The sequence below is a fragment of the Melanostigma gelatinosum genome (genome assembly GCF_949748355.1).
Source record: "Melanostigma gelatinosum genome assembly, chromosome: 1".
Taxonomy (NCBI): Eukaryota; Metazoa; Chordata; class Actinopteri; order Perciformes; family Zoarcidae; genus Melanostigma; species Melanostigma gelatinosum.
Window position 1 is genome coordinate 15546524 of NC_136634.1, and position 23325 is coordinate 15569848.

General features: G+C 43.3%; 1 protein-coding gene across 5 annotated transcripts in view; it reads right to left on the reverse strand.

Annotated features, from left to right (window-relative positions):
* Window positions 1–23325, reverse strand: part of furinb (furin (paired basic amino acid cleaving enzyme) b) — a 58100-nt gene that overhangs the window by 29797 nt on the left and 4978 nt on the right. For 3 of the 5 annotated variants that reach the window (XM_079272642.1, XM_079272641.1, XM_079272640.1), the window contains 2 exons: window positions 23040–23322; window positions 1956–2054 (listed from right to left, as the gene is read on the reverse strand). In XM_079272642.1, coding sequence (XP_079128768.1) covers window positions 1956–2054; window positions 23040–23216 — 276 coding nt within the window. In that variant the 5' untranslated portion in view covers window positions 23217–23322. Of the gene's footprint in view, window positions 1–1955; window positions 2055–14290; window positions 14359–23018; window positions 23323–23325 lie in introns of those variants that run through there. The other 2 variants (XM_079272644.1, XM_079272643.1) reach the window with 2 other exon arrangements.

Consider the following 23325-nt stretch of genomic DNA (forward strand, 5'->3'; position numbering starts at 1 on the left):
GGTCATGCTTTGCCTGAGGTTTGATCTGTTTCTGGTTGTGTAGGTGGGCAGGTAACCGAGGGACACACTGTTGATCCTCAGCCAGAAACCTGGACCCCTTAATAACCGGGGGCGTCATTGTACATTGACATGAAATTTGACCTCTGCATTTAACCCATCCCTAGCATATTGGGAGCAGCGGGCTGCTGAGAAGCGCCCAGGGAGCAGTTTCGGGGTTTAGTGTCTTGGTCAGGGACACTTCGGCACAGGACTCATAGCAGAGACTTTGTGGTTGCCGGACGACCCCGTCAACCCAATGAGCCACGGCCGCACAGCCGCACAGCCGCACAGCCGCACAGCCGCACAGCCGCACAGCCGCACAGCGAACCTCACTTTGCCTCATCCAGATTCATTTTTGCTCCTTGCGGGCCACTTATTAAAGGCGACGCCAATTAGTCCTGCGGTTTCACCAACAGTGCGATTTGCATTTCATCCTCGCCAGCACATGCAACACTAAAACCCATGATGACGCATCATTAAATCCTTGGTAACAATGACAAAATCCTTGCCTCTGTCGATGCTCATACTAGCTCTCATTTGTTGCCGATTTTGGAAACCTCAAAACAAATCCTAAAACCATTTGAGCGCCACAGTTCTCTCCCAGCTCCGAGGAACCATTTGCTCTCAGAGCCTCGTTATCGTCCACATAGCCCGACCAGTCACCTCTGGCCTCACTGAATGTCACCATATCCCACTAATTATATCTTGGGGCTTCAGCGCTTGTCACACCACATCAGTGCTCTCCTCAGCCAGCTTGACTTGCTCTACCGAGTGGGATCTACTTGGCAGACCTACCTTGCTACAGATGGCTCAAGTCTGTTGTCACTTCGTAATGGCCCCCTTTTTAGCACCAGTCAGGTCAGGTACCTCTTAAGATGCTTCTAAATAGATGCAATTTACACAACTGCCAACAGTGTTTCCAATGTAAACATGACAGCAGCGTGTTGCCGAGTCAGGTGGCAGCGGCACTGAAAGAGAGGGTGTTTACATCACTAGCGTGCACACACACATACCTGTAGGTTTTTAGTTTTTTTTTGCTGCTGATGCCTGGGTTGTCAGTTATTCAAATTTTCAATGTGGACATTTTTTTTTAATTCGGATTTTAACTGATCAAACTGGTGATGTTGCATGAACACAACATCAACATGGCAGATTCAAAGGGTCATTTCAAACAAACAAATCACAAAACTTAAGAATGCACCATATTAACCACAGTTATTGCCCCCGACGCAAAAAATGGAATTTCGTTGGTTTCCTTCAAAATCTCTTCTGTGCTGATTAGATAACAAATAATGAGAGCTTCTAATAGAGCGTAAATTAAATTTGGCAATAAAAGACTGCTTATCTCTTAATCCCTTGTAAGAAAACTCCACAATGTCGGCATTTTCATGCTGACTCAACCACATCTAGCATGTATGTACAGAGGCTGAGAGTTAGCAGAGGTATAGTATGCCAGGTATACATTGGTGGTTGGGCTGTATGCAAATTCAAGACCAGATGTCCAAATGAAAATGACATTCAGTGATTGGAAAATGTTCTTGTTTTTAGATGCTACTTTACAATGATGAATGCCAATTTTCCTCTCCATTCAACAATTAAATGCAAATAATGATTTTACTAGACTGGAGAAAAAGCAAGACCAAACACATCGACACTGCCAGCTGTGGTGTTGTTCGGCTGGGTCTATTTTGCATGTTTACAGCTAGCTGGGACCCTCAGATTGGGTCATGGGGACAGATGGAAGGACCGGCGTGGACTGAAAAGAATACAGAGTTTGACAAGCTGTCATTGACGCTGGCATCCCTTGTCTCTTGTGATATATACACTCTCTGTGTGTCATCCAATCTGTCTTTTGGCCTTTTGTTGCCAACATAGAGTGCTGCAATGAGTTGTGTGAGAGCTGACAACAGTCTTACCTGTGGTTCTTTTTGCAGTCTGACGTGCATCCCCCTGTGGGCAGACAAAGCCCTCTTTTCCACAGCATGATGCCTGAAGTGATAATAATCACCAAAAACCTGCACAAACATAAAAGGAGAGGCAATGAGTTGACCTGCAGCAACTGGACAGCCAGATAACACTCTGTGCTCACCAAAGCATTCATGAGCGCAAGAGGCAGACAGTGTTCATTTCAGAAAGAGCTGAAAAAAAAAGACACATCCATTTGGACATTGGAGTCTGGCATTCTCTGCCCACATTCAAAGCTAAATGAGTATCCATTACTGCACTGGCTGGTAATAAAACAGTATTTCATTAGCACCCATAACATATTGTGAGAGTCTTGGCCACACAGGAGTGCCGTGAACGCCACATACCATAAGCTCTCTGGAGATTGGAGAAAATGTCACACACACACACACACACACAGAAGTGCACGAAAAGAAGGACATCCATTACAACTGCAGATGGACACTAGCTGTCAAAGGTGATTAGACGCATCCATTAGACGTAGTTTGAATTCAGAGCTAGACTGAAGACATTCAACGTGCTGCCGTAATTGTCCCATTACCCAGCCTGCTCATAGAGGACCTTTTAAGGACAGGTAATTGGGTGACAGCTGTCACGAAACTGGCCTGAAACCTCAGGGAGGGCTTTCTTTTTGTCAGCCCTGCTCTTACGTGACGCACGGAGCAGCCTCGTGGTCAAAGACAGCCGACTTGAGACAAAGACTAAATAATACAGACACCCAGATATAGGTGCGCCACAAAAGGACTAAAATAACCAAAGAAAGGTTGGAGGAAGGAGAGACGACGAGGAACCAGCCCTGATAGTCTTTACACAGTTATTCACAAGAGAGAAGCCTCCATTTGAAGAGGAAGTATTGCAATCTGTACAGTAGTGCCACTGGGGACTGGCTCACCTTCACAAGCCCAGTAGAGCAGAGGAGGAGAGGGAGGAGGATATGATAGAGGGAGGCAAAGGGGGGAGGGATACGCAGGGTTTGACAGGCCGACCAGGCAGGATGGATGTGTGTGAGGAGGGAGAAGAGCAGACGCAGCAGGATGGAAGGCTCTCTTGGGGCTGCAGGCTGATTCTGCAGGCTGGCTGTCTGCGAGCCGACCAGACTGGAAGCCGGAGCTCAGAGGCCAAGTCTGGCAGCGCTGATATAAAGCTGCCAGCCTGGCGCCGGCCAAGTTGACTTCATTTGTCAAATATTTGTAATTGGGACTTGGTTTTAAACCACTTGCTGTGACCATTTCCATATAAACTGGGTGACCGTTTGTCAGCATTGTGCTCTTCTCCCTTGGACTTCAGGTTGCACACAAATGATGTGTGGGAAAGATGAATAAGCTGCTTTTGTGAAGGACAATCCTTTAATGCTTAAAAATGTGGCAAAGAGCCGGAAAAAAAATATCAACATAAAATAAGTATTTCAACGACATGGCTTAAATAGCTAACACTAAGCCACCAGATATGAAATATGTCAAATGGGCAATACACATTACTGTGGTTTACGTACGATAGCTAACACCGCACAGAAAGGTGCATTTAAATCCCTATAACAGGACATTCTCCTTGGAGACACTGTTGAAAAAGATCCTCTGCGGATGTCGACTTCGTGACATCGAAAGTAAATTCAGTCAACCAGCGACTGAACTTACAGACACCCCCGTCTCGAAAATAACATCAAAAGGAAATAGCCTTATAATGATTCAAGATTGAGGTGCGATGAGGGATGTGACCCAATAAATTAATGAGACCCACTTTCACATCGATTGCGGCAGGGCAGGAAGCTAATATGCGCCGCGGTGGCTTTCTGCGGGACAAACCTATTTGTGCTGATGCCCTCATTAAGACCTAGAGTCTTATATGGGTCTTGGGGAATGGCGATGGAGATAGAAATGTTGGTGTAGCTGCCCATGAGTGCGGCTGAGTCATGCCTCTCTACAGTCTGTACCAAAAAGAATCATATGAGGAGAGTGCGAGTGAGTGCGAGTGCGCCGGTGATGATAATTGAGAGCACTGTGGGCCATTAGTCACCCTGCCACTACGCTGAGAGTCTGCCTTAGAGGAATACTGACCTTTACACCCATATCTCATATGTTTAGTTGTTTCGCAGCCATCTCTGTCTTTACCTTCCTGTAGCCTCGGGGTAAAAACAAGCAGCGCGCACTGTATACGACTAAACATAATCAGTCCAAAAGGTAATCAGTGCACAATGATATGAATGAATTGACTAATTTCTATGTCTAAACTATGCAGTGACACATTTACAGTATACAAAATAATTCACGTGTCAGCTCTGTGAACAGAGTAGCTGAGAAGAGAGAACAGAATAGCTGATAATAACAGATATCAGGAAATAGGGCCATGATATTTCATAACAGGATCACAAAATGTCCTTGTATTAAGGTTTATTTCAATATATACAAAAGGGTATTTCAGTGGAGTTCATGTTCTCAGATAGTGAAATCAGTTGATAGTGAAAGGACAGGCTACAATACAATGCCCTTGTAAACTCCATCGAAAGTAGCCCTTGTAATGTGTTTGAAGATATAATACATGGAGCATAATAAATTCCTTTTTTTTTTTCTTCCTTTGAAGACCCGTGTTCAAAAGAAGTCCTTAAGTAGACTTCACATTCAACCATATTAACGTTGTTCATCTTACATTCTAAATCCACTGAGGATCTGTACAGCTCTATAATAGAACCGATGTCTTGATCTCTGCCAGACACTTCCATTGAATGTTACAATACGATGAATAGTGATCATTTCACTACATATGTTATAGGGGTGTAACGGTACGCGTATTCGTATTGAACCGTTCGGTACGAGGCTCACGGTTCGGTACGCATGACGAACCGAATACGTTTTTAAAAACCTTTATTTCACCAGGTAGTCCCATTGAGATTAAAAATCTCTTTTGCAAGATGTAAGTAACAATACAAGATGTAAGCAAGCTGTAAGTAACAATACTCCATAACATTAAGGAGCAGTTTTTGCTTTTTATGCTTATATGTTGCTAAGAAGACACCCCAGAAGATGGGTCACTCAGGTATAGTTCCATCATTGTTCAAAGTCAAAGAATAACTTTATGATGTTAGTTGTAATGAATACATATATTTTAAAATAAAGTACATTTCTCTGGCATTCATAGTTTTCTACTGTACCGAAACGTACCGAACCGTGGCTCCACTGTATCGTACCGAACCGAACCGTGAATTGTGTGAACCGTTACACTCCTAATATGTTACTAAGTGTTTACAATGACATCAGTGAAATATATGATACTGATTTTAGGTTAATTAACTAACTATTTGGAGCTTGTGATGAACTTACACACGGCAGATGTACGTGGGAGTCGACACGTTGGCGGAGTTTGAATGCAGCTGACATTAAGATGATCGCTCATTAAAAGCTTTCAGTCAGTCGGAGAGCTTCGTGAGGAATCGACCAGGTGTACTCTGCTTCTTTCACCGTTTCTCCAGCCAACGCAGTGTTTCAATTTGTATTTGTACTTCTTTAATAATCCTTCACCTGGCCGATTTTCCTCTACCTAGCATTCACCATTGGGCAATGGAAGTTAAAAGACACGGTGTATCGCAGCCTGTTGCAAAGCAAAGGTCACACTACTTTTAGCTGCAGCTTGCACCGAGCTGTAACCTAATGTTATTTCACATTGCAGCGTGTGTGCATACAAGTGTTCAGGCAACTCTCCAATGTCACAAGCTGGTATGAAATTTTTATTCGTGAAATTATGCACCGCTCTTGTCGAGAAGTGTGCCTGAAATTTGTTTCGTGCCAGACACGACACAAACGTGCTCGTCTCAAGTGATATGATAATAAAATCACATTTTTCTTATCGCCATGCTGAAATTCCGCACGGAGACTTAAAAAGAATTCGAATATTCAGAGATGTGATAGTGCAGAGGCAGCCGAGAGTGTGCGTGTGGATTCCCGCCGACTAATGCAATGACATACTCGTATCTTTAAGTGTGTGTGTGTGAGTATGCATTCAGTATGGAAGCTGAATACAAATATTCAGCCCTCAGCATGGGAGCCTAAAGGTCCACTACACTGATATTGACTGTGACAGACTTCCACATTAAGTGTATTCCCTTAAGCTTGGGAAAAGTGCACAAAGGCAAATCCTCCTTATTGGACCTGGCGTCAATCAGACCCATCTTTCAGGGAAAAACACCAGCATCAATGGTTGGTTAGAGACACAGCAATAGCAGTAACTCACTCGCAGCAGTGAGCACCCCAATTCACAGCCTGTGATATATACGACTTCACTAACCTTGATGGAAGACGGGCGCATAAACGTGTGAGACGTACACAGCGATGCACACAATGCTCGTTTGCTCCTCCGCACAGCAGAGAGGCACTTAGAGGCGGCTTCTGTTGCACAGCCGAGATAGAAATGTCAGCGGCACATTGATCGCCACACGGCCCCACGAAGCCTTTCTCCTTTTCCTTTCACATGTTGCCTTTTCTCTCATTGTTGTTGTTCACTTACACAACACACACCAGTGCAAAAATCCCTACGGCAACGGTACTTTCTCCGTTGCTTTACAGTTTATATACACAGCAAATGTGTGCTTTCGGTTGGCATGGTGCGATATTTTCGCTGGTTTATGAAACAGTATAGTGTTATTATCGTCTCCGCTGAGCCACTGGGCTGCCATCGTTTGGACTAATTACAGCTGAAACTCTGGGGTTCCGCTTAGTGGGAGAAAGTCATTATTGTACTCTGAAATAGAGGCTAATTGAGTGTTTTCAAATGAAGGGTAATTATTTGTTTGCATCTTCGCTTCAATTCCGCACGTTGCCCGCCTCGTCTGCCTTCACCAGCTCGGGGGACTTGACGTCTTGGGAAAGGCTGAGCCGCAACACTGTTTTGGCTAATTATGTGGCTGAACAGCAGAGATTTAACAAAATGCCCATGAAGACTGTCCAGTAGTGGTAAAGTAATAAGACAGAGGCGGCATGAAAGGCGTGGAAACCGATTTGTGCCGTTGAATAAATCTTCTTTAATAGATATAAAGGAGTTATTAAAGCACAAAGACCTTGAACAAGGTAAAGATAGTTTAAATCACGGTGTGGCCGTCCAGACATGTTCCTATTCTGGGAGAGAATGGGAGAACACATGGGTGGAATATGAAAGAACGGAAGAGAAATGAAAGCGAGGCAGGAGAAAGAAATACATCACAGGAGAATAGTCAAGAAGAGGCGAAAAAACGACCATCGGAAATGGCTACAAAAGGCAAACGTCACGCAAGACACGAAGATAGCTACCGACACCTGACCTTTGGCTGTCACAGTTAATGACTGCTGCCTTGTAATTCTAGTCAATGATGGTATCGCCCTCTGGGATTCCATGTCTAAATAAAACATGGTGAATCTACACCATATCTCTTATGTCTTAATGCAATGGGGTTTGAGCTGGATTACACCACAACATAAAATGGCCTCAGTATGTGACTCTCATGCATTTGCTGCAGCCATCAATTTATTTGTATTTTATTTTTTTTAAATGGAGAAAAAGTAGCAGTCCTGATGTACTTTATCTTTGTGGTGTGATTTTTCAGAGAGGAGATAAGGGACAGAGCAGGGAGAGAGGGCTTATCAACACCCCCCCCCCCCCCCACACACACACACACACACTATAAAACTACATCATCACTCAGCCAAACCTTGCTCAAAGTGACACTGACACAACCAGCCAGCATATCGAACTCACGCTGGTGTTCAAAGTCATTTACATGTGTGCGCACAAGCGCACACACACACACACACACACACACACACACCAAAGAGGCAGAGCTTCGAGAGAGGGATGAGACGGATGTAAAGACCTTGCATGGGAGGGAGAGTGTGTGTGTGCGGGAGACATTTTTTAATATTTCAGATCACTCCTTGCCTTTTTAATTTGAGATGTATCCCACTGGGCTGATTAGTCAGTCTCAATTACCCGTCTTGGTCAGAGGAATGTGCTCACCATATTAGTACACATCCAACCATAACTGTGCTTCGCCGTAACGTTGAATATTCATGGGGAACAAGGGAGTTGGAGCCATCGGTTTTTGCAGCAGTCGGGCTCGTTCCTCCTTTTATTAGTAATATCAGTTGACACAGTGAGGCCGAAAAAAGGAGAGAGGATGAGAGATACACGACATGCGTTGGTAAACAAGAATCTTTGCTGAAACGTGGGCCACAGGGGGCCTCTTCCACTTGCCATGAGGAAAAAACGGGAGAAGACTTGCTGACGTATGAAAACAACTTCACCGGAAAGCAAAGGATTGAGATCACACTGGGTTCATTTTAAAGCCGTCTGGAGAGGGTGTAGAGTAAACGGAGAATTCTGAACAGAACGGCATCCTTTCTCTTCGGATCGGAAGAAGCTCTGGAAGCAAACGAGCCACCACAGTGACTGCATCTGACAAAGAGCTTATAGGCAACGAAGCATAGCATTATGTAAATGAGGAGAAAGACAAAAAACTGGAGACTGAATTTTAAAAAAGGAGGGGAAAAACACAATTTGCTCCAGGAAATTTGATGAAATATTGAGTACGTCAGTGTTTAGTATTCTATGGGGTTGTGCTGCTCAAGTACAACCTGAGCGCTGCAGGCCTGTAGTTTATGCCTGGAGGCGGCATGTCGCCCTGATTGCCATGCCATACTAATTTAAAAGCAATTGTGATCTGAAGTGAATCACGCACACAATCTGCACTCGACTCTGTCGTGCAAAAAAACAAAAAACAGTGCGTCTCTCTTTCTCCTCCACTCATTTATGTTAATGCCTTTGTGTTCCTACATGACTTTGTTTCAACCTGTTGTCCGCAATCAGGAAAGGGCACACTCTACTGAGGAATGAGAACCATGCTACTTGTTAGTAGGTAACTACAGTACATGAAAAATCAATGTGAAGAGCACTCAAAGGGTTCTCCTATTGATTTTTCATAGACTCAGATCAGTCTATCTATCAATGGCTGCAAGAACAGGGGCCCTGAGAGAGGCGTCATGGATGTACAGCTGCAGTGATTGACTACTGAAAAGGAAATGTGCAAATGTCCTGTGCCTAGAATGTGCCCTTCACTTCAAGGTCTCAGCTCAGGGAAATTCAAGCTGTCAGCACGTTCGGACATACAGCAAGAAGATGTAACCCTACTGCACAAAGGAAAAAAAAGAAAACACCCCGATGGGAAATCACTTCACATTTCACTTAAAACATCACTGCGATTTGAAGAAACACCTGCGCGCACACCCACTCACAGACACAGAGCGACTCACTCTGTGTCTCTGTCTTCCGCTCTCCGTGTGCGACGAGGTCAATAAAAAAACAACTCCAGCCTCCAGCCCGTCCCCTCCGGCTCGCTCCTCATGACGGTGGTGTGTTTAGGAGAGCCGGGATCCTGTGAGGCTGCTGGGTTATTCATTTGCAGAGTGTAGCTCAGCCCACTGCTCTTTTCCACGTCACCTATGCTGAATTCCCCGGAGCCTGAACAGCGTCTGTCAGGCTCCGTCACCCCAGTTTTCCAGAACTGAAGTAAATAGGCCCCATTTCCATTCAGCACTCGTCACTTTAATTCCTTTATTCTATGAGTCTCCCAGCGACTCTTCCTCTGGTTCCATCTTTTAATACTGACACACTCGGTGCTTACATTTTTTCCCTCTGCATGTTGAGACCCTGAATAAAATCATTCATGTCTTCCTATCTGGTCAGAATAAGCTGTAGGAAACCTGACAGATTCAGGCTGTATGTGAACCTATTACAAATGATCACATTATTCTACAGCATACTGTACTGTTTGTATTCAGGACATTGTGGATTACATGTTTGTAGCATTTTTATGATGTAGAGTGATGGTTTTTTTTGTGCTGCAGTCGGTCGAAAAGGTGCAGTAGGTCAGGTGTGTCACTGTCAATTTAGCAATGCAATGCTGGTGTCAGGGTTGTGCAGGTGGGGTCAACAGCACTATGTGCAGACACACCCCTATTCGTTTTTGTCATCATCGTATAAGTTTCACTCTTGTATACATTCTTCAACCAGTAGACACATCCGAATACAAAGGAAAAACAAGTAAACACAACTTGCAAAAATACTATCTTCTATATATATGAATGCATTTTTTAACGTTACTTCCTTAGAGGTTTGTGGTTGAGCACTAGCACTGAGTGGACCAGACCAGCACATATGTGCAGCTTGTTTCACCACTAGCAAATTAGGAAACCTTTAAGAAAAATAGAAATGGGTGTCGTAATGGGTGTCATCTTTTCTGATATTTGTGCCCGTCACTTGCAATAACAAAACAATACCTTAAAGTATGAAATACAAAAACAACTTCTTGCATTCAGCAAAGTCTTCTCCAGGGCATTAGAGTTTAATGTGGCGTTGACACAACACAGTGGGATTAGTAGAAGGAGGGATCAACAAACACAACGCAAACTAAGACGGTCGAAAGAGGAGAGACCACAAAAATAATTGGAAGATGATTTATATTTGAGAAGGGGAAGGAGCTCAGCCATTGTAGGTTTCTATTTGGGATCCACGAGTTTGAGGATATCATATTGCAGCAGGCTTATATAAATCGAATGCAGCAGAAACAGAAGGACGAAACTTCCACTCAGCTGCTTGTGTGGAGTGTATGCATTTGTGTGGCAGCACAGAAAATATGAGAGAACGAAGCATTTATTATAAAATACCCTTGTGCAAGGTCCCATGATAGCCTTCATAACAATGATGAATGGCTGAAGCCTCCTGGTAAGCTACATCATAGGACTACTACCTTTCAGACTTTCTTCCATTACGCTGAGGACGGGAGCACACTGGGAAGGCTTCCTGCAGAACACAGCAAAGGGATTAACATCCTGGGAAACGTCATATATTTTGAACCTCATTTTGTTTTTTCAATTTCCTCTCTTACATCCACAACAGAGACACTGAGATTTTCTGAAGGCTGGCTGAAGACAGCCTGGTGTACCACGCTGTTCGCCTTTTCCCAATCCTCCCACAGCAAACGGCAACAATGTAGCTCAGAGCCGAACGCCATTACGCTGACGACAAAAACTTGAGGAGAAGCGTTTCCGTCATTCAGTTGACAGCTTTGAAGGAATCGTAGTAAAACTGAGTGGGTCACCAGGGCTCCACACTAACTTATTTCACCACCTTCCTGAAAACAATGTCAATCATCTCGAAATGAAAAAAAACGATTAAAACGTTGAGGAAATAAACTACATTTATTTTGCTCCATTCAAAGAAAAGTGAAACTTTTGCCACAACACAACATTTGTAATCTGTGTGGGAAAAACAACAAGATTTCAATGAATTAGCTTGGTAAGATTTCACAAGAATCATTATGTCAAACTAATACTTCAGGTCCGAGAACAAAGCCAAACTAAAATACACCGATTTTAACATAATCCAGATAATATCAGAGTTAATTACCGTTTCTTATTGTAGTATATTAAGCATTGTGCCATGCCTGCTAGTGACTGTTTTTCTGCATTGTCCAAACACATATAGCTATATATGGGCATATGGGTTGAGCCGTGCAGTGACTCTACTTGGTTATGGCAAAAACAAAACATGTACTACGGTATGAATTGAGCTTCTCCACTGCCAAAAAGGTGTTGTTTGGAAAAATAAAAGTCCTGTATTACAACATTCCCAATCAGTTCTACTATTCAACATCTGAGAAGGGATAGCCTGTAACCTCTATTGCAGAACGAATGCAGCATAGATGGAGGACAGAAGTAGCATGGGGGGGGGGGGCTTTACAAAAGCTACCAGTGTACATAAATAGTGTACATAAAGGAGACATAAATAATGCAGTCATCTTTCCCATTACAGTGTAATGTAGCCTCGGAATTTATAGTGCGCACTATTCTATCCAACCTCTTAATGGGGGGGGGGGGGGGGGGGCATTTAAGGAGAGGGTGCATTACTCCTTATTATGACCATGTAATATACATACATCAAAACACCCCCAAAAATAAGTATGTTTTAGTTGGTGCAAGCTTCTGCACACACAACAGAAAGTTGGTTTGGAGTCCCACGGGATAAGCATCATGGGCTAAGGAATACATGAGGATACAAACTGAAGGTACAGCATGAGACTACCCCTAGAGAGCCCATTTCCCACAGCTGAAACCACTGTATATCTGAGACAGACTCTTTATCAGGCACTAAGAGCCAGAAGGTTGTAAATGCCACTTGAACAAAAAAGCCCCCGGTATGTTCTGGGTCAGTTGCGCCACCCTTTCATGTCAGTTTTATTTTAGGTAATACAATTTGAAGAACCTCTGCATCGCTTAAATTGTAGACGGAGCTGCTCATGCGGCTCGGCGCTCCGTCTTTGCCCACAAAGGATTCTGAAGGAGGCTGAAACTGGAGACGAACACTGCGAAAGTATTCGGCATTCGTCCTCGACTGTGAACGGTATTCTTTCCACATGGCAGACACTCGCCTTCATTATTCAGGCTGAGAATGTTCTCACCGTATTATACTTTAACTATTACACACAACTCCCTTTCTCCTCGTGAGGGGCTGCCCGACAGCACCCATCCACTCAGCCAGAAGAACTCGAACGGCTGCACAAGGATCATTAGCCACCACCAACGCAATCGTTCATAGTTCAATTTAAAATCCATACGTTTCAGGGAGCAGCTTTCATCCGTATGTATATAAATCGGAACGCTATGCATGAATAAATTATAAAGGGCTATTCATTGTCTGTTTGCTGATAACTGATATGACAGAGCAGCCACCATCCACTGTCAACAGTTATTGATGGAAAAAGCAAATCCACCAACTTTGTGTGAACTCCAGGGAGAAGCAACCTGATCACCAAAAGCGCATCAGTCCGTGGGGGGGACCCAGCCACCTTGTTAATTCACCATCCCTCTCTGTCTTGTCTCGGCTAAATCGCATCAGCTCGCAATTGACCAAGTGTCACGCTTCAGAGGGGAGCCTGATATCTGCAGCCTCGCAGACCTTTTACTTCTCCAGTCTGCTTCCCTCTAAAGGTCAATTTCTTTCTATTTTTTTTTACTTTTACTGCAGCACAAAGCACACTTTGCACAACTTTCTTTCTGGCGTCATATCAGCGTATCAGACGTTTCTTTGGGATAAAGGGAGCAAAGAGAGCAAAGAGCTCACAGACCACACGGTCTGGGCTCGGGCCTGTGTGTGTATGGCTATGAAGATATGGTGTCGATTGATGAAAGTTTCATTTGATTTGTCTTTTACTTATTAATGGAAAATGACTGCGTTATTTTTTTTCCTTCCCACACAATCACGGAAACAAAGCAGAACACAGCGGGGAGGTTCAGGGTACATGGTAATTTGTATGCTCCAAGAGAAAAGAAATTCTCAATTACTGTTTTGCTTCTCTTGTATTAAAAAAACCCCTGTAGTCAAAAAAAAAAAGAAAGAAAAGATGGGATGCTGGTTCTTGATTGCTGCAGCAGTCTTTAGCAGAAGACCACAGACATCAAACGTCACAAATGGAAATCCATAATTGAAATGGCCTGACATGCAAACACACTTGTAAGTCATTGTGAAGTGAGGGACTCATTTGGCACTTTGATGCATCACCGTTGAGCTGGCATCTTGCGTTACCAGTGAGCCGGGTGTGTAAGTACCATCGGACGGTTTCTAAAAGGCAGAGGCGCAAACTCTTCATCAGCACATAAGCTTCAAGTCACAGCCAGTGCTCCCAGTACATTTCTGTACTGTGGGCAGAATACATTCAACTAAGGTATTTCATTACCGCTGTTGTGGCTTTCATCAGTAACTCCACAAATTAAAAGAAAACTCAAAAGCATTATGAAAGCAGTGCAAACATTCAACCATGAACCCCCCCCCCCCCAGAACTGTGCTGTCGTACGTAACAAAGAAAAGAAGAATACAAGGCATTATACCAGCATCCAAACAGGATATGAAATAAACCAAAGAAATATGAAAATATATGAAATGCTAACATATCAAATAAAAGATATCATTGTGAGGTATCCAAAGATATATGACATTTCACAATTGACAGAATGTGGACGCACAGCAGACACAAGCGAATAACTTTCTAATAACCGGTCTTGTGTCCTCCGTCAGTCAAATGACGTATCGTTTGCACAAGTGTGGGCCCCCCCCCTCACCTACAACTGTATTGTTTTATTTCTAATTCATATTTTCATGCCCGCATATTACATTTCTAATATTATTTTCTCAAAGCCAAGATGGGAATGCGCACACAAAACAAGGAGTTTTTAAATTAGGTGGGAAAGACAAACGCATGGCGATGAGCGAGTACCTGCATTGCGTGAACATTCCTGCGGTTTGGTATGCAGCGTGCTTGAGGTTGTTCCCAATGCTGAGAGTCGAAGGCTGACTCACGGTCTGTGCATAGTTGTTTTTTTAACCTGTGGGCAGGATAAGGGATGATCTCACAAGCTCTACCGTAGAACTGCAAAGAAGGAAACTTTTTTTTCACACTTAAAATGGTGTGTGTGGCTTGCTGGCATCGATTTAATCTGATGACTCAAGATGGCAGTTAAGAGGGCTGATTCTTATTTTCTTTGTTGTTGTGATTCAGCTCCATTTGGGGAAACACAAATGGGTTCTTCTACACTGATTACAATTTAAAAAAAATGTGTTTACTTATGCCCAATCAAGTGTTGGCACGCATTTTACTCTGAGCAGCATAGCAGCAGCCTTTGTAGTAGTGACATGAGCAGCAAGTCTCCGTCAGTGGCAGCAATAGTGGTGGCAGTAATGGCAGTAGCAGCGACAGAGCCAGTTTCTGGTTCTTTAATCCTGGCAAAGTATGGAGTCGTTTTATTTCAATTTTAAATATTGCAAGTCAAAGTGTTTCATATTGATTGCTGCTGAAGCCGAAGGTATTTGATTATTTGTTTTAGCAGATCAATGCATTGAGTTGGCATCATTCTTAATTGATGCATCGATGCAATAAACAGAACGACGGAGCAATTCAGAGGCGGAGCTTCTCAGCGAGTTGTTTCAGAGATATTGTAAATGTCTGTAGCAACTCGTCTGTCACGATAGAGTTCACGAGCCTGAGCCACTTCAGCAAAACATATCTGACTGCACACTATGCGGCCTACTTTTAAACGAGCCGTCGTCGACTGATACACAAACTGTTCTGCGATACACACCTCAATGCTGCACGTACGGTGCAGGCAAACACCCTGACAGTTGCATTTGCTATGCAACAACCAAGGATTTCTTTGGAATAATGTCACACACAAGGTCTGCACACACACATATATATATATATATATATATATATATATGGACTGATATCACGGTCACCTGCCCTCTCTACTGTCATGAAACAGTCCTGCAACAAGGGCTTCAGTTCTCAAACTTTAAATGGTCTGAAGACTACGTGAAGGAAGCATTAGTTCAATAGAGAATGATTTTGTAGCAAACCCTGTCTAACACAAACTTAAATCATACAGGTTAATCAACACCATCCTGAACAAAACACCAGAAGTATGAGCATTCAAAATGATATTTGTTATCAAGCTCTAATATTGAATTGCATTAGGATTATTCATTGAAGTCAATAATACATATACAGTGAGGCAAACACAGAGATATTCTTCACTGTAAAATCAATCTTCAATGGCTTGATATGCAGGATCCTTACATGACTCACAAGATCATGAAAAAATACTTCTATTACTTTATCCTTAACACTCTTGGACAAACTGGATCATGTAGTGAGTATCACATTCCCATGTTGATATATGAAAGAGCGTTTGGTCATGTGTTTTTAATGCTGTAGGGCGTGGTATGTTCAGTCTCCACTGTAGCATGCTATAGAACTCAGCTTGAGAATAGCCGTGGAAGTGAAATACAGTAGCTGAAGGAGAGCACAAACTCGCAAAGTGGCGGCTGAATTATAGTGTCGCTACATTCCTCCATGTGAACAGAAGTCAATATCTTACAAAAGGAATGCTCCAACTTCAATTTGGTCAAAGCCAGCCTAAATCAATAATGGGCAGATTATGAATGTGAGGTCTTCTTAAAAAGTCCTCCCTGAATAAAAGAGACCTGAATGGAGGCAGACAACGCACACGCATGGCTAGCTCCATATCTCAGAGGCAATAGACGTTATCCTTTTCCACACACGTTATCTCCACCGTCTGGCCTTTGAGACGTCACACGACGAAAACAATATGCCTCTTTCTAACCTTCCTTCACTTCCAGCCCAAAGCCTGACTGCAACCCTGTTACCAAAGCACTATTAGTAGCAGACTTAACAAAAATGAACAAGATATTTTTACTTATAAAACATAGTTTTGTGTACCTGATTTCTGTGGATCTCTGGCATAGCACCAACCTATTTCGAGGAGACATTTTTGGAAACGGCTAAAAGATCGGTAGCTGCAGGCGCCATATAATGAAGTGGTGCATTTAAATGAGAGATAGCTCAGGGACGAGGAGGTACACTTCACTCAGATCAGCAAACACTGAAATAGAGTGAAAGCTAGAGGATGAAGAAGGGGGCGGCGAGGACAACTGCAAGAGGGGGGAGAGAGAGAGAGAGAGAGAGAGAGAGAGAGAGAGTCGAAGAAAAAGGGAGACTGGAGACCGGACCTGCAAACAACCTGCACATATTGGACGTTTTAAGAAGAAGATAATAAAGAGGTGCAAAGCAACAGTTCCCACTGGATTTTATAGGATATTGTTGTGGTGGGAGAGAATGATGCAGGTATTGAATACCTTGTATAAGAGAGAAGGGTAAACAATAAAAACAGGAAGACAAGCACCCAACAAGGAGGCTTCAGCCATTACAGTCTGATTTGCATTCCCTAACAGAGTACACATAAGAGGACTACTTGTTCAAATGCCAAGTGGCCTTGAGAACTGTGTGTTTGTTAATGCAACGCCAACAAAAAATGGCCGACCCCTCAGGTAAGAAATAAAATGCAGTAGTAAAATGCAGAAATGCAGGAAATTGATGAATATATGAATTGAATGTGGTTCAATTAAAGGCAGCAGCAAACAGAAAGGTCTTCAATCTTGATTTAAATGAGCTGAGGGTCTCAGCAGACCTGCAGCTTTCTGGGACTTTGTTCCAGATATGTGGAGCAGAAAAACTGAACACTGCTTCTCCATGTTTAGTTCTGACTCTGGGAACAGAAAGTAGTCCGGTCCCAGACGACCTGAGGGGTCGGGATGGTTCATAAGGTAGCAGCAGATCGGAGATGTATTTTGGCCCTAAACCATTCAGTGCTTTGTAAACCAACAGCAGGATTTTAAAGTCAATTCTTTGTTGGACAGGAAGCCAGTGCAAAGACCTCAGAACTGGAGTGATGTGATCCACCCTCCTGGTCTTAGTGAGGACTCAAGCTGCAGCGTTCTGAATCAGCTGCAGCTTTCTGACGGACTTTTTATAGAGACCTGTAAACACACCGTTACAGTAGTCCAGTCTGCTGAAGATAAATGCGAGGACAAGTTTTTCCAAATCCTGTTGAGACATAAGTCCTCTAATCCTTGATATATTCTTCAGGTGATAATAGGCTGATTTTGTAATTGTCTTGATATGGCTGTTCAGGTTGAGGTCTGAATCCATAACTACACCTAGATTTCTGGCTTGGTTTGTGGGTTTTAACATCAGTGACTGAAGCTGAGCGGTGATTTTCAATTGTTCGTCCAGCAGCCATGTTAACTCATGTTACTCCAGAGAAGTATCCTTTTTATGTGAATGTCTGCATGGTAAAAGTAGATGAAAAATCATTATACCTCTTGAAACAAAGCAGCCACAGGACTGGTTTATATTAGTTGGTCTATTATGGAGGATTTTTTCATGAGCTCCGAAAACATTGTGAAGTGTCTATAGTGACTGGGGGAATTAGTGCCAAAAATACACTCAAAAATATATTTTTTTATTTTTATGTATTACTTCTTTTTTATTAATGATAGCTTAATAAATAATGTGTTATTTAAATTCTGTAGCCACAAGCCCAATGCGTTTGAGTAATTCCTTTGAACATCTTGGTGCCATAAGGAAACATTTTTTAACGACCCATATGTGGGACAGATTTACAACCTCTGGTCAGCTCAGAATGAGCCACCAGCTGGGTGTCGAGGAGCTGTGGCTTGCAAAAGTAATCAGGTTATTCCAAAAAAAAAGAAAAGACTATTCCACATAATGATTTATCAACAAATGCTCTGCAGCTGTTGTTCAACACATCGAGTAACACTGAAATGACAAAATACAAGCTCTGAATGACCAGTCGTGTTTACAGTCATTTCAATTTCACAAATTCAGACTCAAGTTCAGTTGTGCGGTGGAACACACACACAACACGATAGCGATGCTGTAGTATTGGATGGATTTGGTATTGATGAGAAATGACATTTTACATCTGGATATGGGGGATCCTCATCTGTCTGGGGCTTTGGGTTAATGTCATGCAGCTTAATGATGTTTGGGACGAAACGACGCTGCGAGAGTAGAAATTAATTTGGCCAATGTTTATCAATCAAACTGTATGAATATTCATATTAAGCAACAAGATGAAAATGTAAACACACTAAGAGCAACGCTGCATATTTTACATGTGTAGCTCCATATAAGAATAAAGCACACACACTGAAGAGACATATTTCATATCTGTATGTGCTATAATGCTAACTTGCTATTATGACCAGATACCAAGATCCTGTTACATGGATTACCACTCAACTTTGTTCTTTCAGAAGTCATTTGGTTTTGTCAGGATCACGACCATTTTGGCAACTACAATGACATAAAGAAGTTACATAATGCAAATAAGATTTGTTTCAACTGGCTTGAACTCCATGCTTAGCTAATAAATTACAATTTGAAAATGAGCGCTTGTTTACACGGGCATCAGACATTAGGATTGAGATTAATGACGACAGAAACATCTAAAAGGGCACATTTACTGCAGTGAAAAATAAATAAAGAACAAAAGGAAAAAAGACAAAGAAATTATTCTGAAAATGACTTGGGACATTCGCGTGACAGAGCAAACAAAAAAGAAGAAGTAATAAAGAGTAAGAATCTTACACTTTCTTAGAATAGTCTCCTGGTACCATTATAATATATTAATACCTTTGGAGACTCTCATTGCGATTTGTTAGTGCCAACGGCAAGTCTTCAGAGCTTTTACGCAGAGAGGCACTCCTCAATTTCCCTTCAAAGTCCTCTGGGAAATAGAAAACAGCAAATACTGCAGGTGCGGGCATTGCTGCAGAACAGAGCAGCGTTGGTTTATGTGGCAACGTGTGAGGAGATGAACATCTCAGAACGAATATGCACCGGAGAGACAACAACAGGCAAAGCTGGAGAACCAGAGCGTAAGAGAAAGGTACTTCTGATGTTCCTTTTAAGAAACTATTACCTTAAAATGAGGACAAAAACATTAGCTAGAGCTAGACAAACAAATGAACTGGCGCACACACACACACACACACACACACACACACACACACACACACACGCCTCCCAATCGCATACAACCCAAGTGAAATCAAGATTAAAAGCAACTATCTACAGACACTTGTGCATTTTTAAAAGCATCAGTCATTTCTTAAGCAAGGAAACTTGAACTCAATGGTAACTATTGTGACTAGTCCAGCTCACACAGCCAGATAAGTAGATGAGAGAGAGAGAGCGAGAGAGAGAGAGAGAGAGAGACAGAGAGATTTATTTCATGTGTTTATTTTGTTGCATTTCATGCCAGTACACCTCATTTGAATCCAATATACAAAGAGCGAGAGCCAGAATGAGCTAGTAGGCTGGTGCATCACACAGTTGGCAGGATTTCATGTGCAGAGTATCGCACAATGGCCTTGGAACGCATTACATTCTACCAAGCACATAGCCGGTATAGGGTTGTGTGTGTGTGTGTGTGTGAGAGTTTAGGGCCATTATGGTATGAAATTGGGAAACAGTGGTCTGTAAAAGCTAGAAATTGAATTTTGAAGGAATATTATAGTACAATCAGCCGACACAGGGTGCCTGCAATCTGCAATCTGCAGACCAGCCGTAAACTACCTGTTACCTCAGCATCGCAGGAGCCGGTGGACTGCTTCCCTGCTGCTTTTGAAGAGGGCCACGGCCGATGGAGTAGACAGCGGGAAGTTGGATAGTCTGTGTTTCAGGTTACATTTAAACTATAGCCAAATTTTGGGGTAAGTTAGGTATAAATAGAAAGAGACCAAGAGACCCAAATGGAGAGATGTAGAGAGAGAGAGAGAGAGAGGCTCTGGCATTAGATGTCTACTCCACAGAGCGGGGTGATTCAGTCTGTCAACGCCCACAGATCCTGCCCATCCTCATAAAAACAATGATTCTGACTCTTCTCACCAAGAACACAGCGTGACATTTAGCTCTAAACCCTGGTCTAGAAAGCCCACGCAGACACAAAAGCATTATTAGAAGAAGAAAAACACACACAAACACGTAGTATTGAAGAGAAACGGATATAACAACCCTCCGGGGCAACTTGTATCATGCCGATGCACACCGGGAAGTCTTGATGGCATTTACACTTAAACCCTGGTGTTGAACACATGTGCGCGCACACACACTCACAGAACACAAACACACCATCTCCCTCACTACCACTCAAATAAAATGAAGCTGAAGCACAATAAGTGAATCTGCAAATACTTAAAGACAATAAGCACGGCAGGGAATAAACAATCAGTTATGTGACGATCCCGTAATCACATTAGTGATAAAAATCCCATTACCTCCTGATTATAGGCCGCATCAGCCTCCTTGCTCTCTTCTAGGGCTCTGTAGAACAACAAAGGATGACTGAAAAATGACTAAGCCGTTCCCCCTATGGGCCCCCAGACATCCAAAGCCTTGCTTAACGCGTTCCCTCACATAACCCGCACTGTCCTGTCACAGCACAGGCACTGCACACATCCCGTACATCATCCGTCTCTCATAGCACCTGCTCAGGGAATAGAGACTGAAATAAAAACTTGCCTCTGTGAAACAATGACTGAAGATGTACTCACACAAAATCGAATTCCAGACAGTGGATAATACTAAATTTCACCCTCCCAGTCATCCTGCACTCAAGCTTTTCGGTTCTTAATGCGAAACTCAATTCTTATTTTTCCAATGGGAAATTGTCAATTATCTTTTTTACCCTGTTTTCTACTTCTCCCTTTACTTATTATCCACTGTTGCAATATCTGCCTCCACGACAGCGTTTCTTCCACATCTTGAGGGCTGAGGTGAAAACCACAGAAAGGTGCTGTTGGTTGGCTCGGATGAGGCGAGTGTGTATTCATTCTGTTAGGGCCCACTTTGAGGCAACACTCCCGCTCGGGCTCCAGAGTGGCTTCATGTCAGATGCACTAAAATGGAAAGCTGCCATGTGGCATCAGAGATTCAGTGTCAGCCGTCGTAGACTCGCTCCTGTGACTGCTTCTAGCTCTACTCCTTTGACTCAATCACAAATTAACATGCCGGGGCGGGGGGGATACAAACTATACATCTCCACATTAATCTCGTGGTCTAAGGGACAGAATTTGAGGCTGTCGTCTCTGTGGTTTGGGTGACATGAGGGACGGAGAGATAAAGAGGAGATAACAAGCCATAAAAGTCACACGAGTGAAGAGGTTATGAAAGAAAGAAGAATTGCCTCGTTCGGAGGAAGAGAGTGTCCCTGGGCGATTGTCCAGAATGTGTACGTGTGCTCTGTGAGCAGAAGATTTAACATTTCATTTGAACCAATTACCGAAGACTAGAGATTGATTCTCTATCTGGAACTCACAGAAACAGTTAAGGGTAAAAGTCTGTAAGGGAGCATTACCCCTAATGTACACTCTTTCTTCCACTGCCCAGTACAATGTGTTTCCACTGTTGCACCAACTGTCCAGATCAATACAATGAACTCCAGATCCAAGCGGAATGTACACGTCCCTCAGACGAGCGGAACGTTAAGGCACATAAAAACAATCTAATATAATGTGAGGGACGATAAAGAGCATTTAATAATGACACACACATCCGATATTGTCCAGACTGCTGTAAATCCATGTGACAACTGCTCTCTATGATAACAGCGAGAATAAAAACATCTGGCTTTGCACTCCAGACAAAAGCTCAATCGTTGACAAAGGACAAAAAAAAGCAAAGATAAGCCCGAATTAACTTTGCAAAACCCCTCTTTTAGAAAATCCTCTTCATTTAAGGTGGGGTGGAGTGGGGTGGGGAATATGCAGAACCACCTACGCATAATTCATAAGAAGTAATCCAGAGGGCTGCTCACTGCCGTGCGTGGCACTCAGGCAGCTCCACAAAGACGCATGCAAATGAAGTAAAGTCTCAAGTGGAGCAACAGGGGAAGAGGGGACCACATAGTGACTCACTGTCAACTGCTGAGCACAGATATGGAGAAGCTTAGCCTCTGAAGCATTTTTGATATTCAAGCGACTTAACGCACCACTAAGAAAACAAGTCACGACTACTCCCCTCCCCCCCCCCCCCCCCCCCCATAGCCCTATTCTTCACCTCTTCAAATTATTTTTCTGTCGCCTATCTGCTAACTGTATGACACAACGGCTAATTTAATTTAAATGACTTGGCAATACCAGAAACAGAAGCCGAAGTGGCGGCTATAAAAGTAAAGTACCTACATCGCGATTAAATACAACCTTTCTTGAGACCCTGCAATAACAGTCTTGTTATTCCCCGTCTATTCCCAACGCTGCCCTGTAAACAACTGTCTGCCAGTGTGTTAGGAAGTCATGCATGCCCCACTTAAAATACGAGATGGGGGGAGAGGGCTATACTTTTTGCAGCAATCTGCTGCAAAAAAAAACAGGATTGCCTGGAGGGGTCATGTCTGGCTCTCTGATGCTCAGCTTTGATGTACAATAGCTTTTTTTCTAACACTGATGCTCACCTACAAGCCAGAGCTGTGTATGGATACAGTCCCACATGCAGTGACATAGGTAGTTGTTGAGTACGAGAGACAAAACTCACACTCGTTCCCACACACACACACACACACTTATGTTTAAGAAGGACGTACGTTGCCGTGGTTGATGAAACCGTGTTCCCCGGCGATGCGGTCGGCTTCCTCCGGCCCGCCATTGATCTGGACGGCCCAGGTGTTGGTGTAGACCTCTGCGGCATCGATCCACGTCACTTCTTTTGTCAGGAGGACAAGGGCTGTCCACAAGTGCAGCAGGGCCACCCTGGCATCCATGAAAAGGGAGCACACTTCACGGGGCAGTCTCTCCGTCCCGTCTGTCACCGCTTTCCCAGGCAGAACGGGGCTGCTCCGCCTCACGGCAGCAAAGTAGGACAGTGTCCTG